Source organism: Chaetodon trifascialis, chromosome 22 (genome assembly GCF_039877785.1).
Source record: "Chaetodon trifascialis isolate fChaTrf1 chromosome 22, fChaTrf1.hap1, whole genome shotgun sequence".
In the NCBI taxonomy this organism is placed as follows: domain Eukaryota; kingdom Metazoa; phylum Chordata; class Actinopteri; order Chaetodontiformes; family Chaetodontidae; genus Chaetodon; species Chaetodon trifascialis.
Window position 1 is genome coordinate 5,438,895 of NC_092077.1, and position 25,258 is coordinate 5,464,152.

Sequence of the window (25,258 nt, forward strand, 5' to 3'; positions counted from 1 at the left end):
TCAATTCCAGTCCACGGGCCCCCCTGCCCTGCATGTTTTAGATGTTTCCTGCTTCAACACACCTGATTCAAATGAGTGGCTCGTTATCAGGCCACTGCAGAACTTGATGACGAGCTGATCATTTGAATCAGGTGTGGTTGAGGAGGGAAACATCTAAAACATGCAGGGCAGGGGGGCCCAAACCCGGAATAGAGAAACACTGGCTTATGGCAATCGGATTGTATATTGACAATGATGATCAATGATCCTTTTTGCCAATATTAAGACAAATTTAACTAAATGCATTACACATTAGATGAGACATTATTATTAACCAGATTTTTTTATGTTTACAATAAAATATCTTAAATCTAATGTTCACACTCTTTTATAAATGCCATATTGCTTGCAAATAGCCTGTGTAATATCTTTAGGCTCACCCTTGGCATCCGGGTAAAACCTATAATATCACCAAATACAAAATGTGTGACTTTTCTTTGATAAAGAAAGCAGTCCCTGCTGGCATTTCATTGGCATGTTGTGATGTTGTGACATAACTGTCCCCACGCCCTCCTATGCCCGCTGCCCCCTCCGGCAATCAGATCACCTGTCGGTGATCTTGAGTAACCCTGATTATACCATGTGAAAACAGAAACCATCGCCTGATCCTGCCCCAACCTTCCCTCAATGAGACTCAAAATAGTACAATCGACCCGACAAACAAACTGCATCCATCACATTCAGAAATGTAAAGCTCATTTGCAATGGAACACTGGCCATTTTAATTAGACAAAAGAGCTCAGCTGCAGGCCAGGGACTCCTGCTGAGTGTGATTTACTCTGTGACTTTGACAATGTTTTCTCAAAGAATAAGGAATAACAAAGCACCCATTTACGGCCGTGGCCGTGGCAGCAGCACAAAAGCATTTAAGAGGAATTTAAAGTGTGCTGAGGAAAAAGCCGACATTCATTTATTCACACACATCAGGGGATCATCATCACTGCACCTTTTTTTGAGCTGAATCACTGAACACAGAGCCTTATAGAATAAAAGCATGGCAGGCAGTATACTCTACAAACCAAGTGCTGTCTCTGGACTTTAGCACTAAACTGTGATGGACATGAAGAAAGGTGATGGAAAGTGAGGGCAGAGCAAAGCCAGACAGCACGAGACAGAGCAGCACGACTCATGTCTATTGGCTGCTCCGACACTCTCAGCTCCGGTGGTGAATGCCAATGAATTCTGCTAAACTTCTTTTGAACCAGACGCTGGTGCGACCTCCTCCACTGCCGTCCAATGTAAGCGACTCTTCAGCTGGCAGCGGTGACAGGAGAGAAGCTCTACGGAGGGCTAGGACTGTTTATTGCGTGCTTAACAAGCTATTTCTAACCAATTACATGTCAGTATTTCTGGAACAGACTCCCCACGTCTCAAAACAGGAACAGCTGGGCCCAGTGGGAATCGATTGAGTTAGCTCATCTCTACACATGATAATGTTTTTTGTATCAAAGTGAGCTAAAACTGTGTGTGTGAAATCAACTGATGAGTGTAATTGTCCCAAGATACAAACTGCTTGCCATTTCACTGTCTGGCATATTCCATGGTGAGCTATCTCATTCATGCTCAGAGGCATCGCTAAGTGGGAAGTATCACAGAAACACTGTTATTCTATAGCTCCTACAGTAGATGGCATTATGCATATTGTGTACTAAACAGAGGATAAACAAATGACTGCTTGAATTAATTTAACAATGGGTACAAATGTATGGACTGTATACAGTGGCCATGCACGTAGCTACAGGACAGATTTGTAAAAAGGAACATGTATAACACGCGATGGCAGACATGATTGCGAGGATTGCTGCCACTTGTCTCTCTTCTCAGTATTGAAGACAGCAGAAAACACACTCCAGAATTGCAGCCAGAGAGCTGACACACAATATATTACACTCCTGGAGGAGGAACTGGATACTCCAAGAGGGATGTGTGTGTGTGTGTGTGCGTGTGTGTCAGTTCACTGACAGAGTGCACTGAAAAAAAAAAAAAAAAAAAAAACAGAGCTAAATGTGTTCCTATAGGATCCTATGTGTCCTCTAGTAATGGCTGCATCTTTAGGGAGAACACGCACACCATTTCTTTCTACCAAATATCCAATCTATGCGATGCCACATGTCCCTGCCCTTTCATTCACCAGCGTTAATAAATCCATACTGTCTTGATGACTGCTCTCAAACCAACAGCCCACCCACCACCCGGGCTAGAGGACTGATTTTTCTGTCGGAGTGAACAAACATTTGCAGGAGACGCTCAGTTTCTCCTGCACTCCACAGTTAAATCCTGAATGTTAAATTTCCCTCCACATCGTCTAAATTTCACTTTCTCGAGTCTTTGAAAGTTACTGTATATTTCCAGACTTTCATTTGCAATTTTTCCACATCTGAGGACAAGCTAAAGCCGTGGAGGATAAGCTTGTGTTTGCTGTTTACTTTAACCCATTTGCTTTAGTGGCTCAGGCTGTCGGCAGCACCCTGAGACTGACCACTGATGTCCAGAAGCTGATGCGGCCTCAGTTTCTCATTCCCTAAGAGCAGCCTGAAGCCAATTTTCACCTCTGGCTTCTTGCAGCCCCCCACAGCTTATTCGTGTCACATGAAGTGGTGCTGCATGTCCAAGAAACAAGAGCCTGCACCTCTGCACTGCAAGGTCAGAAATAGTTTAAATGCACAAACAAGACTAATAAACACTACTATGTCTGATGTTATTAGTCCTTTAGTTGGTAAATGCCAAGTTTTGGTGTCACAATCAAAATGACAGTGCTTTGTCTTATTCTGTACCAGCAGGACAAATCAATTATATGAGAGGAAGAGACATCAGCTTCTCCACAACAGAAGCCTCCGCTGATTAAATGCAATGCAACCACAAGACATGTTGCGTGTTAAGTAAGGCGCGTGTGGTCAGCACCACATCAAAGCTAGCCATAGCTAAATGATCGGTTTCAATATAATCATGTGGGTATTCAGCATCCCAGTTCATGCCCATTCTCTTGATGTTGTCAAAAGGCATTCTAGGATATGTGGGAAAGCGTTAAGTGAAGCGGAGGCATCACTTTGTAGAGATCTATTTTTACTTTGACGTTAAAAAGCCTTTTTTCTGTTGATCAGTGAAAAAAACAACACAAAAGCAACATAGATACTTTATTTATCCCTGAGGGGAAATTCCCATGACACAGCAGCGAAACACGAACAAAGTACACGGTACTAAGAATAGCGCAAATCAAACATGAGCATTAACATGAAGTGAAAAGGGATTTCTACTTTTTCTAATTTGATTCACTGTAGTAAAACAACAAAACATCCAAAACTAATTTATCAAAACATCTCCTTTCCATCACTGGTATGATCTTGCCATAACTCGCTCATTAATGTAGCAAATTCTTTTAGAGTTTCTGACTGAGACGGCAGCTTATGCTCCCAAACCAGCACTCCCTCCATCTACCAGTGGTGACTACCAGGCAGCGAATCCCCTTCAGCAGCAAGAGGGATGAATAGCAATCCATCCAATAGTCGTTGAGGTATGTCAGGCTGGACTAAAGCGGTGGCCTGACAGATGGACACTGCCATTGCTAGAGCCACAGAGCTAGCATGGCTAAAAAGTGCCCTTTAAGTGAAAATGCTCTTTGAATACACTTAACTCCATCAATATGGTCAAACCTTTGATTGGTTCAGAGTTTCATTTTAATGATTCACTGAGCAGAGGAGGGCATCCCGGCACGCATGAAAAGAGTCCATTAAGGGGTGACACCATTTGTCGATTTTTATTATGAAAGACTGTCAATGCAGAGCTCTGTGCAGTAAAGAAGAAACGATGCAAGCTAAAGCAAGAAGCCTCTTATATCAAGAATGTCAGGCTGCTCTAGATGTGTTCCACTATACTACTGTAGACGACTGATCAGCGTTCACAGAGGAGCTGGTGGGAGAAAATTCTGGAATATGAAGATTCAATCATGAGCCTTTGGGGAGTATCACGGGCCTAATTATGTGTGAGACAAACTGGTTGATGGCACTTGTTATTAGCTGCATCAGATGGGAATGGTTACTATCTCATTCCTGAGAGACTACGATGGCTACCTTCACACAAACTTTTATGATTTACAAATTACACTTATCTCCTTTCCAAGCAATATCCTGCGTTGCATTCACACTGGGAGCTTCCCAGTACAACTCGTCCTGTACTGTACTGGGAACTGTAAAGCTTCTCTGGAAGACAAATGGGGGTGAAGTGTCTTGCCAAAGGGAAATTCAGCAGCCACCGAGGATTAAAGTTTTTCCCATTCATTTCAGCCGCTCCAATGCCCTCAGTAAGAGATGTCCTGTTAACAGATCCTCTTCTCTTACCTCTAAGCTACCTCAAACCCATTGTTCAAGTGCATAATGGCCGTCTATGTGCCTTTTCAGTGCTGCCTATCCTGAACAGCAGGTCACCATCTCTTTCATTACAATATGTACAATGCAAATGACAGCGGACTGAATGGTGGTGGATGTTTGAAACAGGAGGGGGGCTGCCTGCCACAAACCGTCCTGAAGCGTCTCCTGACTGTGAGGATGTCAGAGCAAGGGCAGAAGCGGCAGACACCTGGCGTGCTTCCCAGAGCCTTTCATCTCGTGTTGGGAGCCATCCTCTCTGCCAACGGGCCCTTTCAGCAAGCAGCAGGATATGCCAGCAAGACAATACGTCCCACAGTCTAAGTCTCACACCATCCAAGCACTGCGGTCGCTCATAACGTGTGATCAAGGGATAGCACGCTGCCCCAGAGCTGCCACAAAGAAGGATTATTGCTAAATCGCAGAGAGGTACACATTCATCAAATTCAATTCAGTCCAAAAGAAGGCCTTCAAAAGAAACAGTAAAGGCACCAGCATGGCTTTCAAACCAATTTATGCATCAGCAGTTTAATTTTGCAGCTGCTAAAATAGGCTCCGGAGGAGGCGGGCTGACAAATTAGCTTGCACTGCTAACAGACAGAGTGTTATTAAAAGTCACTCCCACTCTTTGCAAGACCTGAAGTAGGAAACGCTGTTAGCTCTGCTCCCCTACAATTCCATTGTGTGTCGCTGCATGTGTGGAGGCCTGTGGGAGAGATGGCCAGCTCCGTTATCACCTCAGTTTTCTGCAATTATAATTGCCCTCCTGCTCGCTGCAAAAATGGCTACTGAGGATTATGATTAAGGTGAAATGAAAGGGCAGAGTCACAGTCCTGGGAGCTGAGAGGAGGGAAGTGGTATTCTGTGTGTGGGTGTGTGAACGTGTGAGTGCTCACTGAAGGTGCCACTGATTCAGCAGAAAATGTTCCTGTATGAGATATTAAGTGCAGATATGGTTTTGATGCTCAGAGCTGGTTTCATATGCATTTGTCTGACTGAACACAGGTTGACCTCCGTTGTAACATTGGTCTACCTTCAACATTCTTCAGAGATCTGACTTGAGATAGGACAAAATGTTTCAATGCCGAAATACATAAATACATAATGGTGCTCAAATTGAAATTGTTCAGTCTTATAATAACAAGGACCTTGTTTGGACAGCAGTCTCACTTTTAAACCTCACGCGAAACAACTGGCATGAATCTGAAGATGAAAATGTGGTTCTTATATCAGAACAAAGCATGTTTTTCTCTTGAGGAAAGGAAAACTACTGTGAAATCAACCATCATGTCTGTGCTTGGCAGTGGAGATGTCCTGTGGTCTCATCCTGCTCATTCCACGTTAAAAAAACTTGACGCCACTTCTCATTGCGTGCTTAATTACAGCCGATAAATGCCATATTCATCACTGTAATATGCTAAAAAAAATCATCATGTTTGTTAATAAATGTATTCTATTGAAGCTACCTCAGTATATCCCATCTCTTCCCAAATCTTCTCATCAGGTCGAATGTCAGGACTGACATAAATGGAATGACTCACAGAAGGACTTCTCACACCACTGCATGAATTCACAGATGTCTGTGGTTGTTTCTGGTGCTGTTTGTATGACTGAGGTACCTTTGTACCCTTATTTGTGTGAGAACATTATTCAAAAATATATGTTCTCCATGTATGACCATGACAGATAACTGAAAGGAGGCCTGCTGTGCGGTTTGTTGGGAGTAAAATCCTAAACTAAACTGTCTACAAGAACAAGAAAACACTGAATGATCAATGAAATTGTGTCAAAAGAGGAATGATACCTGCAGCACCTAACTGAAAATTGCCACAACTTTATATTATGTTGCAGAATAAAAGAAGAGCTACAGATGACTGTGTCCTTTTCATTTTCATTGGCCTATTTTATCACAATTTCTGTCCCTAAGAAAAGTATGTTGAAGAAACACAATTATGTGTGACCTTTAATCGTCTGCAGCCAAAGTGACTTCAGCTGTCTTGTCTACATCCTGACACACACACACACACACACACACACACACACACACACACACACACACACACACACACACACACACACACACACACACACACACACACACACACACACACACACACACACACACACACACACACACACACACACACACACACACACAATGATAGGAGTTTAATTAAAGGCAGCAAAGAGCAAATTGCTGCCACGGTGACCCTGACAACCCTGTGGCAGGTTAGCAATATTAGCACCTGGAGCTAATGATTAAACGTCCCACGTGTATTAAGGCGCGCATAAAAAATGTGTGATGTGTGTCTCGGTTTATGAAAGAAAGAAAAAGCATAATCACCACATTAAAATCCTTAAAATGGCACCTACTACTTCTTCCTCATTAAAAAATTCCAGAATGTGTTAATGTAAATATTTTTCATTCAACTGCTGGACACAAGACGTCCAGTCTCAGTGTATGTGCACTGGAGGCTTCAGGTGTCCACATCACATTTGTGTATGCTGAATATTGGACCAGGATTGGCCACAAATCATGCTCGTCAAGACCAAGAAAAGCACATTTTTGGATGGAGGTTAAAGGTTCGGAGAGTCCTCCTAGAGCAGACATACCGTCACTGTTGACAGCAGGAAACAGGAAGCCGTTTCTACAAATGACTACGCACAGAGGTTGAGTGAAGACCACTAATTACTAAGGACAGTTATCAGAGTCTAAAAGGCAATGAGGCAGGGTGGGTGGATTTTAACATCGCTTGTTTGATCTGAAGTGGTGCCTACCAAGGTATGCTTTTTGGAGAGAGTTTCATTCCAAAATACTCGATAACAAAAGTCACATTGAATTAATCAGTCAGAATGTTTAAAGAATATAGCAGTTAAGAAGTAAACTCTTATCCTTTAAAAGCACCATCCCCTTTTTTTTGGATTGAATACCTCCATATGGGACTATATCTACGTATGCGGGTGTTTTGACTCACCAAAGTTTTCTCAGGCTCCTGCTGGGACTCAGAGGATGACTCCATGGTGGTGCTAATCCAGAGCCAAGCCTGTCAGCGATGCTCTGACGACTGCATATCTGCGAAGAGGGAGATGCAATGTGTTACCACCACACACAGGTGCCATTTATTACACTTCACAATTTCAAGTGTATGTGTTCAAAAAATGTGGAACAGCTAGTTTGCAACATTGGACTTATTTGGAACATCATACCTACTTATCAGATCAAACCACTGAGACACACAAAGAGAGTGTTTTCCAATTTCTGTCACTTCATACTGAGGCATCAGAAATCTGCTCACCATTCCCCACTGCCTTTTCTCCACCCAAACAAATGTGCTGTGGCTCCAGGCCTTTAGTAAACAGCCTGCTCCTTGTGCAAGCAGGGGAGGATAGAAGATAAGCCAACCTGTCAGCTCCTTCTCCCAGAGAGTCCTGAAAAAAATCTTTTTCTGTCTGCCCTCAGCTTGTTTTCCCTATAGAAGTGTTGGAGTGTGACACTGTTTTTAACCTTTATCTATCAAGGGGAGGCTTCTGGTGGCTGCCACTTGGCCGCTCCACTGACCTACTGGAGAATTACTCAAGGGTACATCAGTGAGGGTATCTGTTGTAGGTTACTTTGTGAATCCACAGGAATGTGACCCTTCTACTCTTTGTATAGCATATTAAAAGTGGGAATGTACAGGAATGTGTGTGCTTGTGTAAATTTAGATCCACGAGGATACAATAAGCTTTGAGCACACACAGACAAACATTTTTAGTATCTAGCAAGTACCTTCACGGATTAAATTGATTCTATATCCAACAAAAGCTCCCCTACATCTCAAATTTCAGACCCAATTATAAGCTCTTGAATCCTATAACCCTAACGCTAACTTCAATGTCTAATGGCCCGCGTGGCACTCTTCCATGGAGAGTCCCAAAACGATTTTATTGACAATTTATGGGAAACAGAGCTAACAGGCACTAATGTGAACTACACAAAAGCAAATTGCGTGCATCAGGCCATTAGCATTCATTACCCCACCCACCCCTCCATCAACAAGCTCTTGAATGGTCCAACTCATTACCTATTTCTTCTCCATGCAGTCACTCTACCTACACACAATGAAATACAGGCCTAACCCCACTGTCCGCCATTGTAATGCTACTGTCACTTAAATCCTCAACACGACTTCATGAACAAGTGGGACCATCTGTTAATTACGGGCTACGCTTTCAGGGAGATTATTTTGGGTGGAGCAACTGCCCGCCGACACGTGGTTGTTCTAAAAATGCTTTCAAGATTACATGAGGCAGCCACTTATGCTGATTGCTGTTTCATGTGGATATAATGGTATGAACCCTGTCCAACGGAGTTTCTAATTTATCAGACGATGTTACCACAAGAGAGCGCTTGAGAAAGAAGAACTACGACTTAAGGGATGAAAATGCAGATGCAAGGATGGTGTGAAAAAAACTCAAGCATTGCAAGCTTACTGTATGCATTAATAAAGAGGCTAAATTGAAGGTGTTGCAGCTCTCTGGGTGAGAGTCGATACTGGAACATGGCAGTTAGAGTGGGCTCAAAATGATGTCTTTGGATTCACAATTGTGAAACAAAGCTGTGGTAAAAAAAAAAAGAGAATATATTTAGTCACTCATTCCTGAATAAAGATTCAAAACACATAATTTGGTTTGCCTCTATCAACTGCACTGAGAGCGGTGATTGAATCACAAGCAAGGGCAATCTTATCCTGAGCAATCAGAGCTCAAACAGTGCCATAAATACCTCATGGGGACATGGAAAGGCTCTTCCAGGTTCAAGTCATGAAAGCCAAAATAGGGTGTGGGGATTCAGATGAGTCTAGGAAGGAGGCTGAGGCCATACTGTACTGAAAACCAGTCTGAGAAAGCTGGATTTTATTGTGGTTCAACTCATTTTATTCAGTGTTTCAATGATGTTCTATTTGAACCCCATTTCTTTGGGAAACTATAATCCAATATAGTTTCTGCAAAAAATAACTATAACAATTTAAGAAAATGCAAATGATTATTTGGTGTATTTGTATGTCTGAAGTTTTGTTGACAGGCAGGCAGCTCATGCCAATATCAGTAAAGGAAGTTTCCTTAGAAAGAGGGTATGGAGGAAGTATAAGAAATCTAGCAGGAAGGAAGGATTTGGCTTGAGGAGACACTTCAGAGACAAATAGGTCCTAATATCAGACAGAGGACAGGAGGACATCCTGACAAAGAGAAGGTCACTAAATCCCCCCACCAGTCATTCTACTAATGTAATGCTCCAACGCTCCAACAGCCTCTTGGCTCCAGCCAGCACACACACTTCATCTGGCCTCCACTCTCAAGGACCCGTCATGCCGAGACAGATGGTTTCCACTCTTCCTCAAAACCGGCTTTAGCAATCAGTCCATGACTCAGCCTGGAGCAGCCGCCACACAGCTGAGGTAGGAACATAACACAGAAATCAAGGCCTGCAACTACAGGGAATGTTTTGTAGTCGTGTAAGGGAGGCAAACATTTTTTCCCATCATTCTTTGTCAACATTTACTGCTATTATTCTGTCTCTGAAGTGCGATGACAACTGAACTTCCCTCTGGCAAACACAAGTGTTCCATCTTATCTCTGGGTCTGGAGTACGTTCTTTGCCACTGACGTAAGTTTTCAGTCTTTAGTTCACACTCTTACCCACAAAGACTCGTGACAGGGCAACATGTGCTTCAGCCTCTGCTGCAGCTTCCTTTGTGGATGACGACACATTAGCTCTGAAGCTGCCTTCTATTAGCAGCTGTGCTTATGGGGGCATGGCAAGGATCTTTACTTTGTTGTTTTGTGAGCAAAATGTCTCATCTATTGGATGGATTGTGTTTAAATATTCTCACAGACAGTCGTGTTCTCTGCAGGATTCCTCGTGTCACTAGCAGACCAAAAATCAATAAATAAACACTTTGTTTATTATTAATATTGTTAAAGCTTTTTTCTATGTCCTTACCAAGCTCTGATTATGACACTTCCAATGATATACGTACACAACGGTCAAGGAAGCGACAGACACTCTGATGTGGCACGTAACAGTTTCAGTCATACCACAGCAGTCTGTTGAGCTAAAAGCTATGAATCATTGCCAAAGACAGAGGGCAAACGCACAGGGAATCTGAAATTTGTGGCTTGGCAGTGGCTCCAAAACAAAGGCAGAAACACTGGCTGAGGGGTTTCTCCACAGAGCCAAGAGACAGCAGGGAAACCTCTGGGAATAATGTTTTTAGTTGGCACATTTTCAAATTTGAACTCTACTTCAAACGCATAAAGTCAAGGTGGGTGAATATGCAACACTGGCATTCCAAATGATTGGATTTACAGATGAGCAAATGGACGGATCACACTCTGCAAAGCGGGGCAGAGTATCAGCACAATAATATTAATATTAGTTGCATTATGTAACATCTTAGCAATCATCTAAAATTTTCACGAACACTGTCAAGGTTGTGGCCAAAGTTACTGTCTAACAGATTTACAGTTTCAATAGTATCTCTACTTTCACCTTTGGAGGACATGAAGATAAAAATGTTTTAGGTGGATGAGCAGGTCTTGTTGAACAGGTGACCTTTCTTCACCATTCCTGATTGCATATTTGGAGAGATGAAGGCCCACGTTGGCTAAGAGGTGGATTTATGAAACAATGCCACAATAACAAATGCAAAATGTTTCAGTTAGGAATGATAACACAACATCCCTGGCATTAAATAAATAGTCATGTGCCTCAGGGTCCTGATGCTGAATAGGAAATGATTGCCATGCAGAGCAGTTATGTCAAATTTTACTTAGAATTAAGGTCTAATTAAGGCCGCAGAACACAAACTGAAGTTTGTCAATCATTACAAATATCACAAAATATGATGCATATAGACTTTTGACCAAAAACATACATGATGGAAAATGCTTGGTTGAAAACAATAAGAGCAAGCCAGAAAATATTTGTTTGGATTGCTTGTCGCTATGAACAGGCAGCAGTGAAATACTTTGATCGCTTTCAGATTAACAGTAGCACTCAGCTCAAGGGCAGCCAAGGACAGCAATCATTTCAGGCTCCTAAGCTGATTGTAGTGATGTTGCTGTCCGTCCTCAAAAGGAGAGGCAGCTCTCTGACAGCTGGAGAAGCAGATCTATAGCGGCCTATCACCGCTGTCACTGCTGAGTGTGTGGGAAATGATTACCAGTGGTTAAGTGAGACATACGGTGTGCTACCATGCTAGATGAGTGATAACAGCAAAGGGTGAGATTGTGACAATGTTGTATGTCGGTCCCTGCTTTCTCCTCGCTTCAGTAATAGGATTCAAACACCAAACCACCGCGCAGACAAGTGTCATTTCTAGGCTTTTGTCTAAGGATTTATTCACTCATGTCAGCCGCTCTGACGATTCTGAACGAGGCCTCTGTTTTTGTAATTCAATAAATTACAGTGTATGAAATATTTCATGTTTCACTTTGTGACCGTCTACATGCTGAAACCACCAGGAAACATCCTCATTGTTTGCTCACCCACTGCTGACTACCTGTTTCTTCTGTGCTGAAACCACAGATGCCAAATACTTCAACCTCAAGCTAGGTTTCATCAAGATGACCGACAGGGCTGAGGCATGAACGTGACCGATTATGAGGAAGAAGGGCAGGACCAGGCACACCCTGCCTCGAGGTGAACGGCTCAGTACTGCAGCTCTGTGAGGCTACACCGAAGCACAGAGGTGCTGTGAGCTAAATGCTAGCCCCTCGAATTTTTCTCATACTGAACTCCCACCAAGAAAAGTGCAGCTTCAATGTAAGCCACCCTAAAAACTACCAAGTATTACAACAGAACACAGTTAATAACCATACCATTAAAGACAACTGGCAGCTTCCATCTGGAGGCGTCTATCCCCTATAGCACTGCAGATACAGCACCATCATCACTCCACCACTTCTCATTACACACATAAATAAGACATATGGAGCTCGGGAATCTATTGAAGATAAAATATGCTGGAAGTCATTTCCTGTCAAGACATATTAAACATGAGGCTATGCTAGAAATGCCAGCTCGTCAGGAATGAGGGGCTGATGGTCAAACTATGTTTTCAAAAATGCCCTCGATGGAAATGAGAACAGGACAAAGAGCAGGGGAGAGGGGGCATTCAAGTCACTTGGTCCAATGTAATCTTCTGCCTGTCCCAGTTCGGTGCCATGCTCAGGGGGTGACATCTTTAAACAGAATTAATCCATGTGGGTCAGGGAGTGAGGAATATTCAACCGTGTAAGCAGAGGCAGAGGATTGCCTTGCTCGACCACAGAGAATCCAGCACTGTTTCACCAGAATAAGAATCACTTTTCATCCCCCTGACAGGGATAGACATGCGCAAAAGTCGAGGAAAGCAGTGTTAAATCTGATACACGTAGGAATACACGCCCAGCCAATGCAGGGCTTTACAAAAATAATTGCAGCATTGTACAATTAAATATTATCTGCCAGCCATTTCTGTAGCACAGATTAAAATTCATTTCAGAACAGATCCTGTTTTTATCAACACAAGATGTCTTCACAATAAAGCATCTGGGAGCATCCTGGAGATTTAGCCATCTAATAAAGCAGAAACGATATAAAAAGCTTTTTATAAGGCAGGCTGACACACTCAGGAGCCTCGTGTTGGCTTGAGTTATGTCAGAGCTGACAGATAGAACTTGCAGAAATGTGAAAATGATTTGATTTGTTATTTGGTCTATAAAATGTCAAAAAATTGTGAAAATTGTTGATCAGTGTTTGCTAAAGCCTGAGAGGACGTCCTCGAATGTTGTGTTTTGTCCAAAACGAAAAACTAGACAATATCCACTTGTAAGAAGCTGGAATGAAAGAATTTTTTACTTTTCTTTCTTACAAAATTGCTCAGAATAGTTGGTAATAAATATAATAGATTAATTGTTTAATAGGGGCAGCTGTAAATTACACTGTGTGGTACTGATAATAAAGGAACATGTGACCCAGTCTTTGATCTTTTAATGGAATTTGTTGACAATATGAGAAATAGAAATTATCACCGCTCTTGTCTGTGAACATGTTTATCTGTTGCAAACCCGTTTCTACTTCAGCTCATCCTCACTAGTAACTGCTCCGGCAGCATCTGCTGTCACACTTCTGGCCACGGTTCGATCACCACTTGATTGAAATTCAATGCCATGTCGCCTCATGTGCCACACGCAGACCATTAAGGCCAGTTTCCACACACTTGCCTCTACATAACATGCGGCACACCGGCACAGCCAAATGGAGTCCTGTTCAACCAGAAACAAGACCATTATCATGTAAATAAAGCGGATTCAGAATTATATAATGACTGTTATTATTGGTTCCTCGTGTTGAAGCAGTGCTCCTGTGTTGCTCTACCCACATGACAGAGAATCTCTTCTCTCTATGACATCCCATCTGTACTGTGGAGGAATGGCATGAGGAGCACCTTGCAAAATTACACTTGTAAAATGCAACAAGGTGACTCAGCGCTCACTAACATCCATTTATCTGATCCATCAGAGCGATGTGTGGATGGGAATGCTGATGAGGAGGAGGAGGAGGAGGAGAAGGAGGATGAGAGGGTCTGAACTCCTGCGGTGTCAAGGAGACTGTGGTGACCTCAGAGTGGTCAATCCCCTTATAGGAGAAACACTGCAGCTGCTTGGCTTTCTTACAGGCTGTTGGCTCATAAAGAACAGTACAAACCAACCCCACCACAAAGACAGAGAGGAAAATCACAGAGAGAGAACAGAGCCACAGCTCCACTACAGTGAAAATGTGTATGACGCACACAGCCCGAGTTGAATAATATGACTGTTTGTGTGTGTGTGTGATACCTCTTGCATAACTGAAAGGGGAGAAAAGATGTGAGGCTGAGATGCCTGAACATCGAGCCTAAAGATCGCATTTTACGCTTCAAAAGGATCTGCAGACATCATGGGGAAGTAACGAGTGCAAAGTTCACGGTGGCCGACAATTTATATCTCTGTGCCCCGTGAATGACTTTTTCAGAAAAGAGCACCTGGGAAAAAAAGGGGGGAGCTGGAAGACAGGATTGTAGTCATCATCTCTACAAGATCGGCGCTGTCAGAAGCTGGACAAGTATGATTCACCTCCTCGTCTCAGCCTGAGATTTCAACAGCTATCTGCAGTCTGACACCATCAGGCACATTCTGCCTAGCTAGCCGGGTAGCGGGACACATCATCAAGCTCTGGTGTGATGTGACCCCAGTGTATTAGCATCTGTTACCCATAACGGAGCCTTCCTACACACACACGCAAAAGAAGCCTCAAGAGTGACAGCATCCAGCACACAACAACATAAACAGAACGCAGCTATCGGCTTCAAGTGCAGGGAAATCTAAACACGCAAATACAGAAGCGTGGAGGCAACAGGACCGACGCAGCATGAACATGTGCAAGAGAGCGCAGGGAGGTGAATGAAGGACCTACCTCATGCAGCTCTGGTAGCAGAAAGCACCATTACATTCACAGCACAGCCTCTGAGAGAGGGCGAGGGAGAGAGGGGGGAGAGGGAGAGAGAGAGAGAGAGAGAGAGAGAGAGAGAGAGAGAGAGAGAGAGAGAGAGAGAGAGAGAGAGAGAGAGAGAGAGAGAGACATAGAGATGACATCACCATATTTCTTCCTCCTCCTCTGAATTGTAGGCTAGTGCTGCAGGCTGCCAGTATCGGCCGTGGAGCAGCAGTGAGAGCTCCCTCTGTGTGTGTGTGTGCAATGGCAGAGGTGTAAGCTGGATGTGACCCCCCCCCCCCCGACACACACACACACACACACACAGCATGCAATAAATGAGAGATTGATATCGTTCCTGGAGGAGCTACATAAAGAAGAAGTGGTGAGTGAGGCTATAGTCTGAACCACGCTGCCTAAACAATACGTCTGTTATTTCTATGAGACTGTGACCTGTGTGCTGACAGTAGGGTTATGAAGAGAAGTGCGCCCAAGGCAAATAATGCTAGAGTTACGAGCTAATGCTACTTCCAATTAGCCCCAACTCCAACTGGAAAGAGAGGAATGAAACTGACCTAAGAATTAAGTATTAGGAGTTTTTATCATGTGCAAGTAGCCTTTTGGGGGTGTAATAGTTTATTTTATGAACCGGTAAGAAAGTCTATCTTCTGGTGTGGGTGATAAGATCAAAAATTTATATCGCAGTGTTTTTTTGTTTTGGTTTTGTTTTGGGTTTTTTTTTAAAGAAAATGAGGTACAGGCCTGATGTAAGTTAATCAGTAAACGTCATGTGACTCATTCTCAGAGTTCGACAAGGGGTAGGATCAGAAATCTGAAAGTATATTATATCAGTACAACTGTCAGTATACATGGGACATATCTATGAACTACCTTTACATACAGCAGCAACAGACACACATACCAAGGTGGTACACAGCAGAGGAGGCTCTCCTGTACTAAAAAAAACCAGCTGAGCGTGTTGCAGTATGAAGTGTGGAGATAACATCAGCTCTGGCTAAACATAACATGCAACATGAAAAAACGGTTTCCCACATCCAAGATACTACCCTTGTTATTTAACTGGCTTCAAACGAGGCTTAATGTCCACAAAGTTTCTCTTGACTGTCCCTCGATGTTAATAGTCCAGCTTATGCATCTATAAGAGATGCTGCTAGCCACATCAGCTGCAGAGCGTGCTAACGGCAAGTTCAACAGGCGAACCAGCAAAACAAATCAGCAACATACAACTGGCAAAACTTACATGCTCTAAGTCCTTACCCATCCTTGAGGCATATAGCCTGTGTGTGTGTGTGTGTGTGTGTGTGTGTGTGTGTGTGTGTGTGTGTGTGTGTGTGTGTGTGTGTGTGTGTGTGTGTGTGTGTAACATGCAGGATGTATGGTTCCTGTGTTATTATGTGCGGTGTGCGTATGTATTAGTCAAGCTGCAGGGGAAACATGCTGCTGACAAAAGCAGCCAGCTGTGAGTGTGTTTCTGAGGGAAGAACAGGCAGGTCAGAGCTATCACAACACGCATATACCATACAATGGCACCACACAGCCATGGGCATTTGGATGTAAACAATATTTGATAAAACATGGCATCAGAGGGTTCACCAGGTAGGGATCCAAAGCACCTCACAGCATCTTAGCAGAGTGCTTCCTGACCCCTGGAGCACAATCAGAGCACCTCCACGACCTAAAAAAGTTTTCCCTTTACTGGTTTGTGTTGCTCCCCTGAAGGAGCAAACAGTCTGGTTTCCACAACTATCTGATGCTAAAAAACACCATCAAAAGTCCATTTGACGACATTTCTGTGCAAATCAACATTTTGTAAAAATATCTCAAACATAACAAATCAAATGCCCATTTTGATATTTTCTGTCAAAGCTTCTGAATATTCCAAACACCCAGTGACTGATGCGAAAGATTTCTTCTGAACATCATCTGCTCAACAGAAATACAAGCAACACCCTATCTGACCTTCTCCATCATCGCTCAACAGACAGACGCATGTTAAACTCAATTACAGTTGTATGAAGCTTGAAGCCAACGGTGAAGCATCAGCCTGAGCTGGTCTATCTGACAGCTGATCGCAGCCAGCGGCAGATTATCAGACAACTCATGAGGCATTTCTTATCTCTTGAAATAAATGTAAGACTGCTGTTGTGTTGCTGCTTGAAAATGAGTTTAACTTAGGATTTTTCAACAGAACACATCAGGTATCAGTTAATGCATTGGTCAGGACTATTAACTTCATCACTGCCAGCACCGTCTTGGCATTAAACTCACATTTCCAGTGCAATAGGACATTGCTGAAAGCAAATTACCAGCATAAAAGTCAGATCACGCCAGCATTTAGAACGGCAAGATTTCACTGGGAATTCAATCAAGTTCAGTGGAATTGCTGCAGTCGGTGCATATACTCACAGGGGCCGAATGAACCTGAACTCACTTTCACAGCAAGTTCCACTTTGCTCAACTTTGTTAACAGAAGAGCAGTGCAAGCCCAGTCAGCTAGCGAGTTAGCGGTAGGATACAGGAGTTCACCCAGTAACGCTTAAAGTAGACCTGCAGGTAGAATCATTGCATCACCACCATCCAGAAACAAATACTCCACCTAAACCCAGCGCCTTCCTAGATCTTACTAAATGTTTCCCCTGCAAAGGAGCTTTTGAGTGAGAGACTGGGGCAGCTCGCCTGACCTCGCTGAATGGCTGTGACCATGTGACGAGATTACACCACTGCAATGAAAAGTCATCTTCAAGGGGATTGAAGAGAATGAAGGCAGTGTCAAAGACCAAAGGCTTGTAATGTGGACTCTGTTTGGAGGCAAGTGTGACACTCTGCTAGAGTTTTAAGTGGAATGGAGGGCAGAGCACAGCCAAAGGCTTAATTCTAATAAAATACCTCGGAGTTAAAAATCTCTTTGTTGAGGAGGCATTCTTTTCAACAAATAACACCAACTATTAGCCCAAACCCTTGCCCTGAGACTCAGTAAAACCTGCCCAACCTGAACAGAGGGTATAAAGATAGAGACAGTGATATGGTTGAAAAAAACAATAAAATGCAGATCACAACAGCACAAAAGGGAAATAAGAGAGAGGAGTTCTGATGCAGAAACATTGTTCTACTAACTTTAATAACTGAAAACCTTCTGTTGTTAAGGTCTTCTTTGGCTGGCTACGTTAGCACTGCAGGGGAGTCATTGATACTATCACACCACTGAAACTGATCCTTGCACTATGGCTGCTTGTACAACTGGAGATGGAGGAGAGTATATAACTAAATGCCATCTAGTCATTCAGCTTCCTCCTTCCTCGCTCGTCTCTCATGATTGGTCCAAATTGCTTGTGCTGTAAGATGCTATTTAGAAAGATCTGCAAATTGAGAGATGTGACACCCCAAGTGGAAATTCTAAGTGAGTAATGCAAGTGACATAAGTATGCAAGTTTGCGTCACAGCCACTGTCCCTCTCCCCCCAGGCTGCAGCTTAGGCCGAAGGGATTATTACAGTCGGACCTGAGGTGATTTTTGGAGACTTCTGCCAACAGAATGGAGGGTCATCACACAGTGGCTGGAATAAATACCTCAAAAGCTAAGAGCTGGCACAGGTTTGTTTACTGTAGCAGCGGCGGCGAACTTTCTGATATGATTTGAAATGGTATCCGTGCAGAACATAGTGCACTCTATCTGAGCATGAGCTCAGCAAAACAAAGCATCGCCGTCCCTCTGCATCAAACAGCATCACTGTGCAGCCGTCAAAGAGCTGCAGCTCTGCACAGGACTCTGGAGTCTGAATGAGTGAACTGGGACACTGGAAAGCCGAGGACACAGCCTGACCTGTTTGTACTGCAAACAGCTCGAAATTCAGTCAATAATCACATAAATCTCTATAAGAGCCTGGAGAGCATTAACTCATATCTCAGGTCATGATACATACACCACAGCTGCAAGAAAAGTATCCTGGACAAAGAGGCCTGATGTGTGACTGGACACCCTGTAAGAACAGCTGAAGGCATGACTTTGGGCTTCAGCTCTGTGAGATTAGAGGTGTGGATGTCTGTCTGTGCATGAGATGTCAAAATGTGATAAAGCTGCTTTAACATGGGGACAGGAAATGCCTCAAAAAGAGCAGCAACCACCATCCTCCCTTGATTCACTCCAGCGCTTTAGCATGATTTGATGACTGTTTGGGAGAAGAATGGTTGATGACCAAGACTTTTGGCCAACAGTATGACATGCATAAGAGCTGCACCCAGAAAGAGAAAGAACACAAGCTGGGAAAAATGAGAGCGGACCAACCCACCGAGTGGAACAAAAACATCAAGAGCGCTGGGATGCAGCAGCTAGTTCAGTCACTAAAATACCTGCTCTTATGTTTCTGATCAAACATCCCTTTGAGATGCTTTTTCTTTTTGTTTATGACATGTTTAGTACCTTTGTTATTGTGGGAAAATATTTACAGCCACGACAACAAAGAAAAATTACCCAAGGCGCATTAAGTACAGCAGCAGAGGAGAAGAAAATGGATGCTCAAGAGCCTTTGATTCCACCGTGTTCAAAGGACACAAGGACGTTTTTTGCTGATCCTTTCAGAAAGCTGCACGAGTGGATTGCAGTCAATTCAACGTCAGTGTCTCAGGTAAAAGCATGGTGCGCTGGTAATCATTTCCACCACCTGTCAGTGTTTTAACCACAATGTCTGCTCTTGAAGATATTGTGTGATGCAGCTGAAAGGCGCTCAGTACAATCATAGGTGTGGTCAAAAGTTACACCTACAGCCAAGCTTTCACAAGTCCACCCATGAGCTCATGCACAATGTTTTTTTTTAGGTGTCCGATTCAGATTATACAGTTTCTGGATAGCAAAGAAGACTCAGCTCTTGTGATAATCAAACAAAAGTGCAAAGGGAGGAAGGGGCGCATTAATCAACTTGACGAGTTCTTTCACATTAAAAGGGATGAGTGAAGAAGATGAATTCTCTCTGAACACTTAACAGATACTTCATTCATCTCCAAGGAACACGTGAGAGAAGAGTGATTCTAGTAATCCAAAAGGCTACTAAAATGCTATCTTTACACCAAACACACAAGTGCTACTTTATGTAGAGCAAGGTCACTGCGTTCCATGGAGAGACAAAGACATTATTAATTTTTACTCAGGCTTGTTAAGGTTCAGGTCATGAGTCAATCTGTCATGTAGTCATTACATCAGTAAGATGAAATACGTCAGGATCTGTCTGCTTCAGCCCAGCGTGTGATTATCTGATCAATCGTACCATATTTCTACTTATTTTGTGCATCGTGCGTAACTTTGAAATCAGCAGATCTCTCTGTGATACGCAAGGAAGCTGCAGTTCAGGTAGGCAGCAATGAGGTTCCCCCACCTCCAAAGCTATGCTCTGGGGCCCGACAAGGGTGGACACTGAAGTTAATGGGTTGGGATGTTCATAAAGGGCCCACGCTCCTTCATCAAATACCAAATCCTGCTCAGCAGTAGACCTGGAGCAAGGCTGACACATGAAACTTAACTAAAACCTTTATCACTGGAGACAGGTGGGAATTAAAGGCATGTTTGTTCAGTTTTGTTTGATGTCCGGGGGCCGAGGGTAGTCGAGATTCTCGGAATGATGGAGGCAGAGGTAATGAAATGAAAGGTACACAACAATATGGTTTCATTGGACTAAAAACAGCTGTTTTCATCGGGACGTCTCAGCCAATGCTCTCGTCGATGATAATAAAAACTGTTGAACTAAGCGGGCTGAGATGTAACCTGATTTGTGTGCTGCTGTTAGACAAATCCACACTGACAAGAACGGAGAGGCAACTATCTCACATCTGGCATTTGTCAGAGCAAATGCATCCAATCAGTCAAAGCACAGCCAGTGGCCCGAGCATCCCAGCCGGGTAGATAATGCTTCACTGATGCTCTGGCCTTGGCGTTTCAATAACATCATGAGCAACACAGCCTTTGTTTGAGCTGCTAATAGTGTGAGAGTCTGGAGGCCTCGCTGACAGGTGAATATTTGCCCAGAGAGGGACTCAAGTGGAAGGAGTTGTTGAATTGTTTCATAATGTGGCTGCTGTGAAGCCCTTGAAGGGCTCGAACTGCGATGAAGGACCAAATTCATACTCTTCGTCAGGTTTTTAGCTCCACGGGGATCGGCTGAGATAAGCACAGAGTACAAACACTTCACCTTAAAACTGCCATACAAAGCGATTTACTATCCAAAAGCATCACTCATAGCTTAAAATGCAGACTTCACAAAGACAGCAAACCTAAAAAAAAGTTGCCATTCCCAAAAGCCTCTGAGAAATGTGGCTGCGACAGAGCAAAAGCACAAGGGTTTTATCCCTTTCACAAACCAAGTGACTGCAAAGAAGGGAAGCAGGTTTCATCACAGAACACCATCTATCCCAAAACCGTTTCCAGCATATGACATTTTGCAAGGGTGGCAAACAGTCAAGCTGCTGCGAGTCACAGTCATGGGCTGCTGCCTGCAGACGTCCATCTATCTGTAACTGATTCATTTTTCACTGTATTTATTTCAAATGTAACAGAAGTCTTCAAATACTTAAGAGGTCTTTATGCATCAGCTGAAACACTTAATACCTACTATGAATCAGCTCATTCGGGACACCAGTATACACTTGACAGCCTATTTTACACAGACCTAATCAGTGGAAATTTAAGATAAACTACTAAGTACTGCTGACCTCTTCATAACATGACATTAACTGATAGAGTATAATGAAACAAGGGACAATGAAAGTCAGAAATACACTGAAAATCTCCCTTTATACATTCTTCTCTATTTTTTCAGAACAGGAAGGGTGTTGAAATCAAGTCTGTATAAGAAGAACAAGGCGGTGTTGGCAAACAGCTTTCATGCTCAGCAAACCATTACCAGAAAAGTAAGGGTGTAAAAAAGAAAAACACATTCTGTCCTACCCGTTTCACCCACATGATTTGATTTCTCCTGCCTGTGCAAACACATGAAACAATAAACCCAAACAAAAGCTCCTTTGGAGGCAACCCGTCGACAGCTGTAGACGTGTATGTGGAAGAGCAGTATTCTGCCCGACAAAGAAAAGACTGACTTGTCCACACTCATAATTTTATACATGCACTTAATTTACCGAATGTAATTATTCATAAAGCAGGAACCAGCTGCTAAAAATGCTTTGTGCAGATGAGGCTGTGTTAAATGGCAAGTATCCAAAGAAACAGCCTCTCTGCCTGCGACAAGTTCGTCCTCTAGCGCAGCACTTGGCATAATTTAACAGTTAATATAACTGTGCATCTCAGGGTAAATGTTCCACTAAAGCTCTATTTTCCACGGCCATAGTTCTGCATAAAGGCTTTTAATAGGTTACAATAAATAGAAATTGCAAATTTAATAGATTTTTCTGCAAACAGAAAGATTGTAATCATAAATTGGGAAGCTGTTCCTCAGTATTCACTTCATTTAAAGTCAATTAAGCCTACAACCACATATCTGGGATACATGCTGAGCGGAGAGCACCTGACATGAAACACTTCAAATTTGGAAACGTCCTTATTCATATTGGAAATTTTCATGTTATACAAATAATCTTCATACAAATAACCTTTCTATCAAACAGAAAACTAGACTAATCTGTAACTATTTTGATCAAATTGTTTCAGTCATTTTTCCTGCAAAAAAATCATTTGGTTCCAGCTTTTCAAACCCAAGGATTTTCTGCCTTTTTCTGTTTAGATCGTTGTGAATTTCATGTCTTTCTAGACACCACATTGGGCTCTATGGCATTGTTATTGGCATATTTCACAGTTTTCTGAAAATTTACAGACAAAAAAAATGGATGGATGAATGGTGTTCATCAGAGAGAAATTGATTTTATTGAAAATATTTGTTGGTCGCAGCCCAGACTGACCTGTAAATGACACTCATGTTTAATCAAAAAGAAATATTTTGGATTCTGCTGTGTGCACAGCAATACTGCTTGTGTTGCCCCGTGGGAAACCATTTCAGTTTCTACTGCTGGTTTCCTTTGCATGGCAGTATTAATAAAGTGCTGGTGCTCCCAGAGTTGATTCTGCATTCAAATCTAGATCTACGTGTCGACCAGAGCAGTGTGCAGGCAGCCAGTTGCGGCTTGAGAAGGGCAGAATGGAAACTCAATTTGACTGGCAAATAAGCTGGTCGTTCTTGTGACCCTGGATTGCAATGCTCACCTCTGCAGAAGTCTGCCATGGAAAGTCTGGGATTTACATGCAAATCAGGTGAGGATGGAAAACATGAAAATACAGAATGCGAGCGGCTGAGCTGAATTTGTTGACTATTGTTTTCATCATTGTGGCTCAAATCACCTACGGTCAATGACAAGGTAGCTCAATTCCTATAAATTGTAATATGCAATTGTCTATGAAAACCAAGCCAGGGTTGTTGGCTTACGTTAACATTATAAATCCATTATACAGTGGCGTAAACTCTGACAATTTTCAAACAAACTGACCTGTAAATGGTACTACTGTCTGAAAATCATGCTCCTCACTAAAAGGAAAATGACATCCAAGGCCTCCAATGAAGAATCAGCTTTGAAATATGAAACCCCATTTAGCATCTCCATAAATTAGAAATCAAATACAAGTCAGAAGGAGGGAGAAAGCTCCTGAAGGAGAAAGCATGGACACTCAGGTGGATAACATGACAGGGTGGTATCAGATATCGGATCACAGCCTCGGATCTGCCGGATGCATCGGTTGTCTGACACAATTAGGAGCAGATCTTACTGCCAGTCAGTCTCCTGTTTCCGCACCCCTCAAGAGAAAGTGGGAACAGAGTACCAGGACTGAGGAGGCTGCAGACTATTACACTGCAGCACGATCATATGTTTGAGGATGATGCAGGGGGGTACTATGCAGTTAGCAGGGGAGGTCAGGAAGGAAATACCGCCGACCCTTCTTTACACAGAACTCAAAGCCAAACAGATTTTAATGCACAGCTTCTTCCTTAAATGTCCCAGATACTGTATGTTTGCAGGAAATTAAAATGAGGCATGACTAACCACTCACCACTTTGCTGCATAGCACACCGAGTCCCACATCCACGACTGCAAACAAGCTAACGGCTATTCCTCAAAACGTTCACCGGGGAGAAGGAGTTGGGGTCGGCGCAAAAGACGTAAAGAAAGCGTGTGGAGACGGAGAGGCTGCTAGACATAGGACTATGGCTTTCCCTGGTTTATTACATAACAGTACGCACTGCTCGACTGCAGAGTCACGGCTACTCGCCACAGACACACACACAGCGAATTAGCAATTAAGCTAGCTGCGTTTCATCAACATTAGCAGGTGATGGAAGGAGGCGTTTATTCTGTATTTTAGCTGTTTCGTTTACGTGGCGCTTACCTTCGCTTCGTTGGGGGTCTCCCGGTATGTTGGCTGACTGGCTCACGGTGAGAAGCGGCTGGCTGTAAAGAAGCAGGCAGTCCTCAGGGACGTTTGTCTGTCTGCTAACTGTTAGCTGATGACGTTTTACTGTTTATTTCCCAGTATTCGCTGTTGCGGCTGGTGATGGTTTGCGTCCTCCTCAGCCCAGCGGCGTCATTCCGGTCCAATATTAAAGTCTGGATACTTAGAAATCCACTTTACAGTTGCTAGGATGCTTTATACTGTCTTTATACAACGAATATTCAGTCAACTTGTTAGCCACTAGCCCGCCTATACCACTCCATCATGAGAGGACAAAGGTCAAATTTGTCGATATGAAACGTATTTCCGGTTTCAGTTTTCAAAATAAACGCCTCTCTCTCTCTCTCTCTCTCTCTCTCTCTCTCTCTCTCTCTCTCTCTATATATATACACACACACACACACACACACACACACACACACACACACACACACATATATATATATATATATATATATATATACTGAGAAAAACTAAACAGTATATACAAATGGATGTGCAAAATAAATTTGGCTACAAAAGGATGTGCAAGTTGAATTTAGTCAAATATGTAACAGCATAAGTGAAAGTCCAAGGGCCATTCAGAGGGAAGTGTTGTACAGGTTGATGGCCACAGGCAGGAATGATTTCCTGTAACATTCAGTCCTGAGCTTTGGTGGGATGAGTCTCTCACTGAACGTACTCCTGTGCCTGGCCAGCACATCATGAAGTGGGTGTGAGACGTTGTACAAGATAGTCTGTAGCTTAGTCCACGTTCTCCTCTCTGACACCACCGTCAGAGTCACACTCCATCCCCACAACATCACTGGCCTTGCAGATCAGTTTTTTTGTCTGCCATCCTCAGCCTGCTGCCCCAGCATGCAAAACAGCGTAGAGAATAGCACTTGCCTCCACAGACTCTTCA

At 43.1% G+C, this 25,258-nt stretch overlaps 1 protein-coding gene across 7 annotated transcripts in view; it reads right to left on the bottom strand.

Annotated features, from left to right (window-relative positions):
- Positions 1–24,641, bottom strand: part of osbpl8 (oxysterol binding protein-like 8) — an 81,032-nt gene extending 56,391 nt beyond the window's left edge. For 2 of the 7 annotated variants that reach the window (XM_070991687.1, XM_070991683.1), the window contains exons 1-3: positions 24,292–24,611; positions 14,881–14,930; positions 7,376–7,473 (exon numbers count right to left, since the gene is read on the bottom strand). In XM_070991687.1, coding sequence (XP_070847788.1) covers positions 7,376–7,420 — 45 coding nt within the window. In that variant the 5' untranslated portion in view covers positions 7,421–7,473; positions 14,881–14,930; positions 24,292–24,611. Of the gene's footprint in view, positions 1–7,375; positions 7,474–14,880; positions 14,931–23,955; positions 24,081–24,291 lie in introns of those variants that run through there. The other 5 variants (XM_070991685.1, XM_070991691.1, XM_070991684.1 and 2 more) reach the window with 5 other exon arrangements.
- Positions 24,642–25,258: the final 617 nt, after the last annotated feature.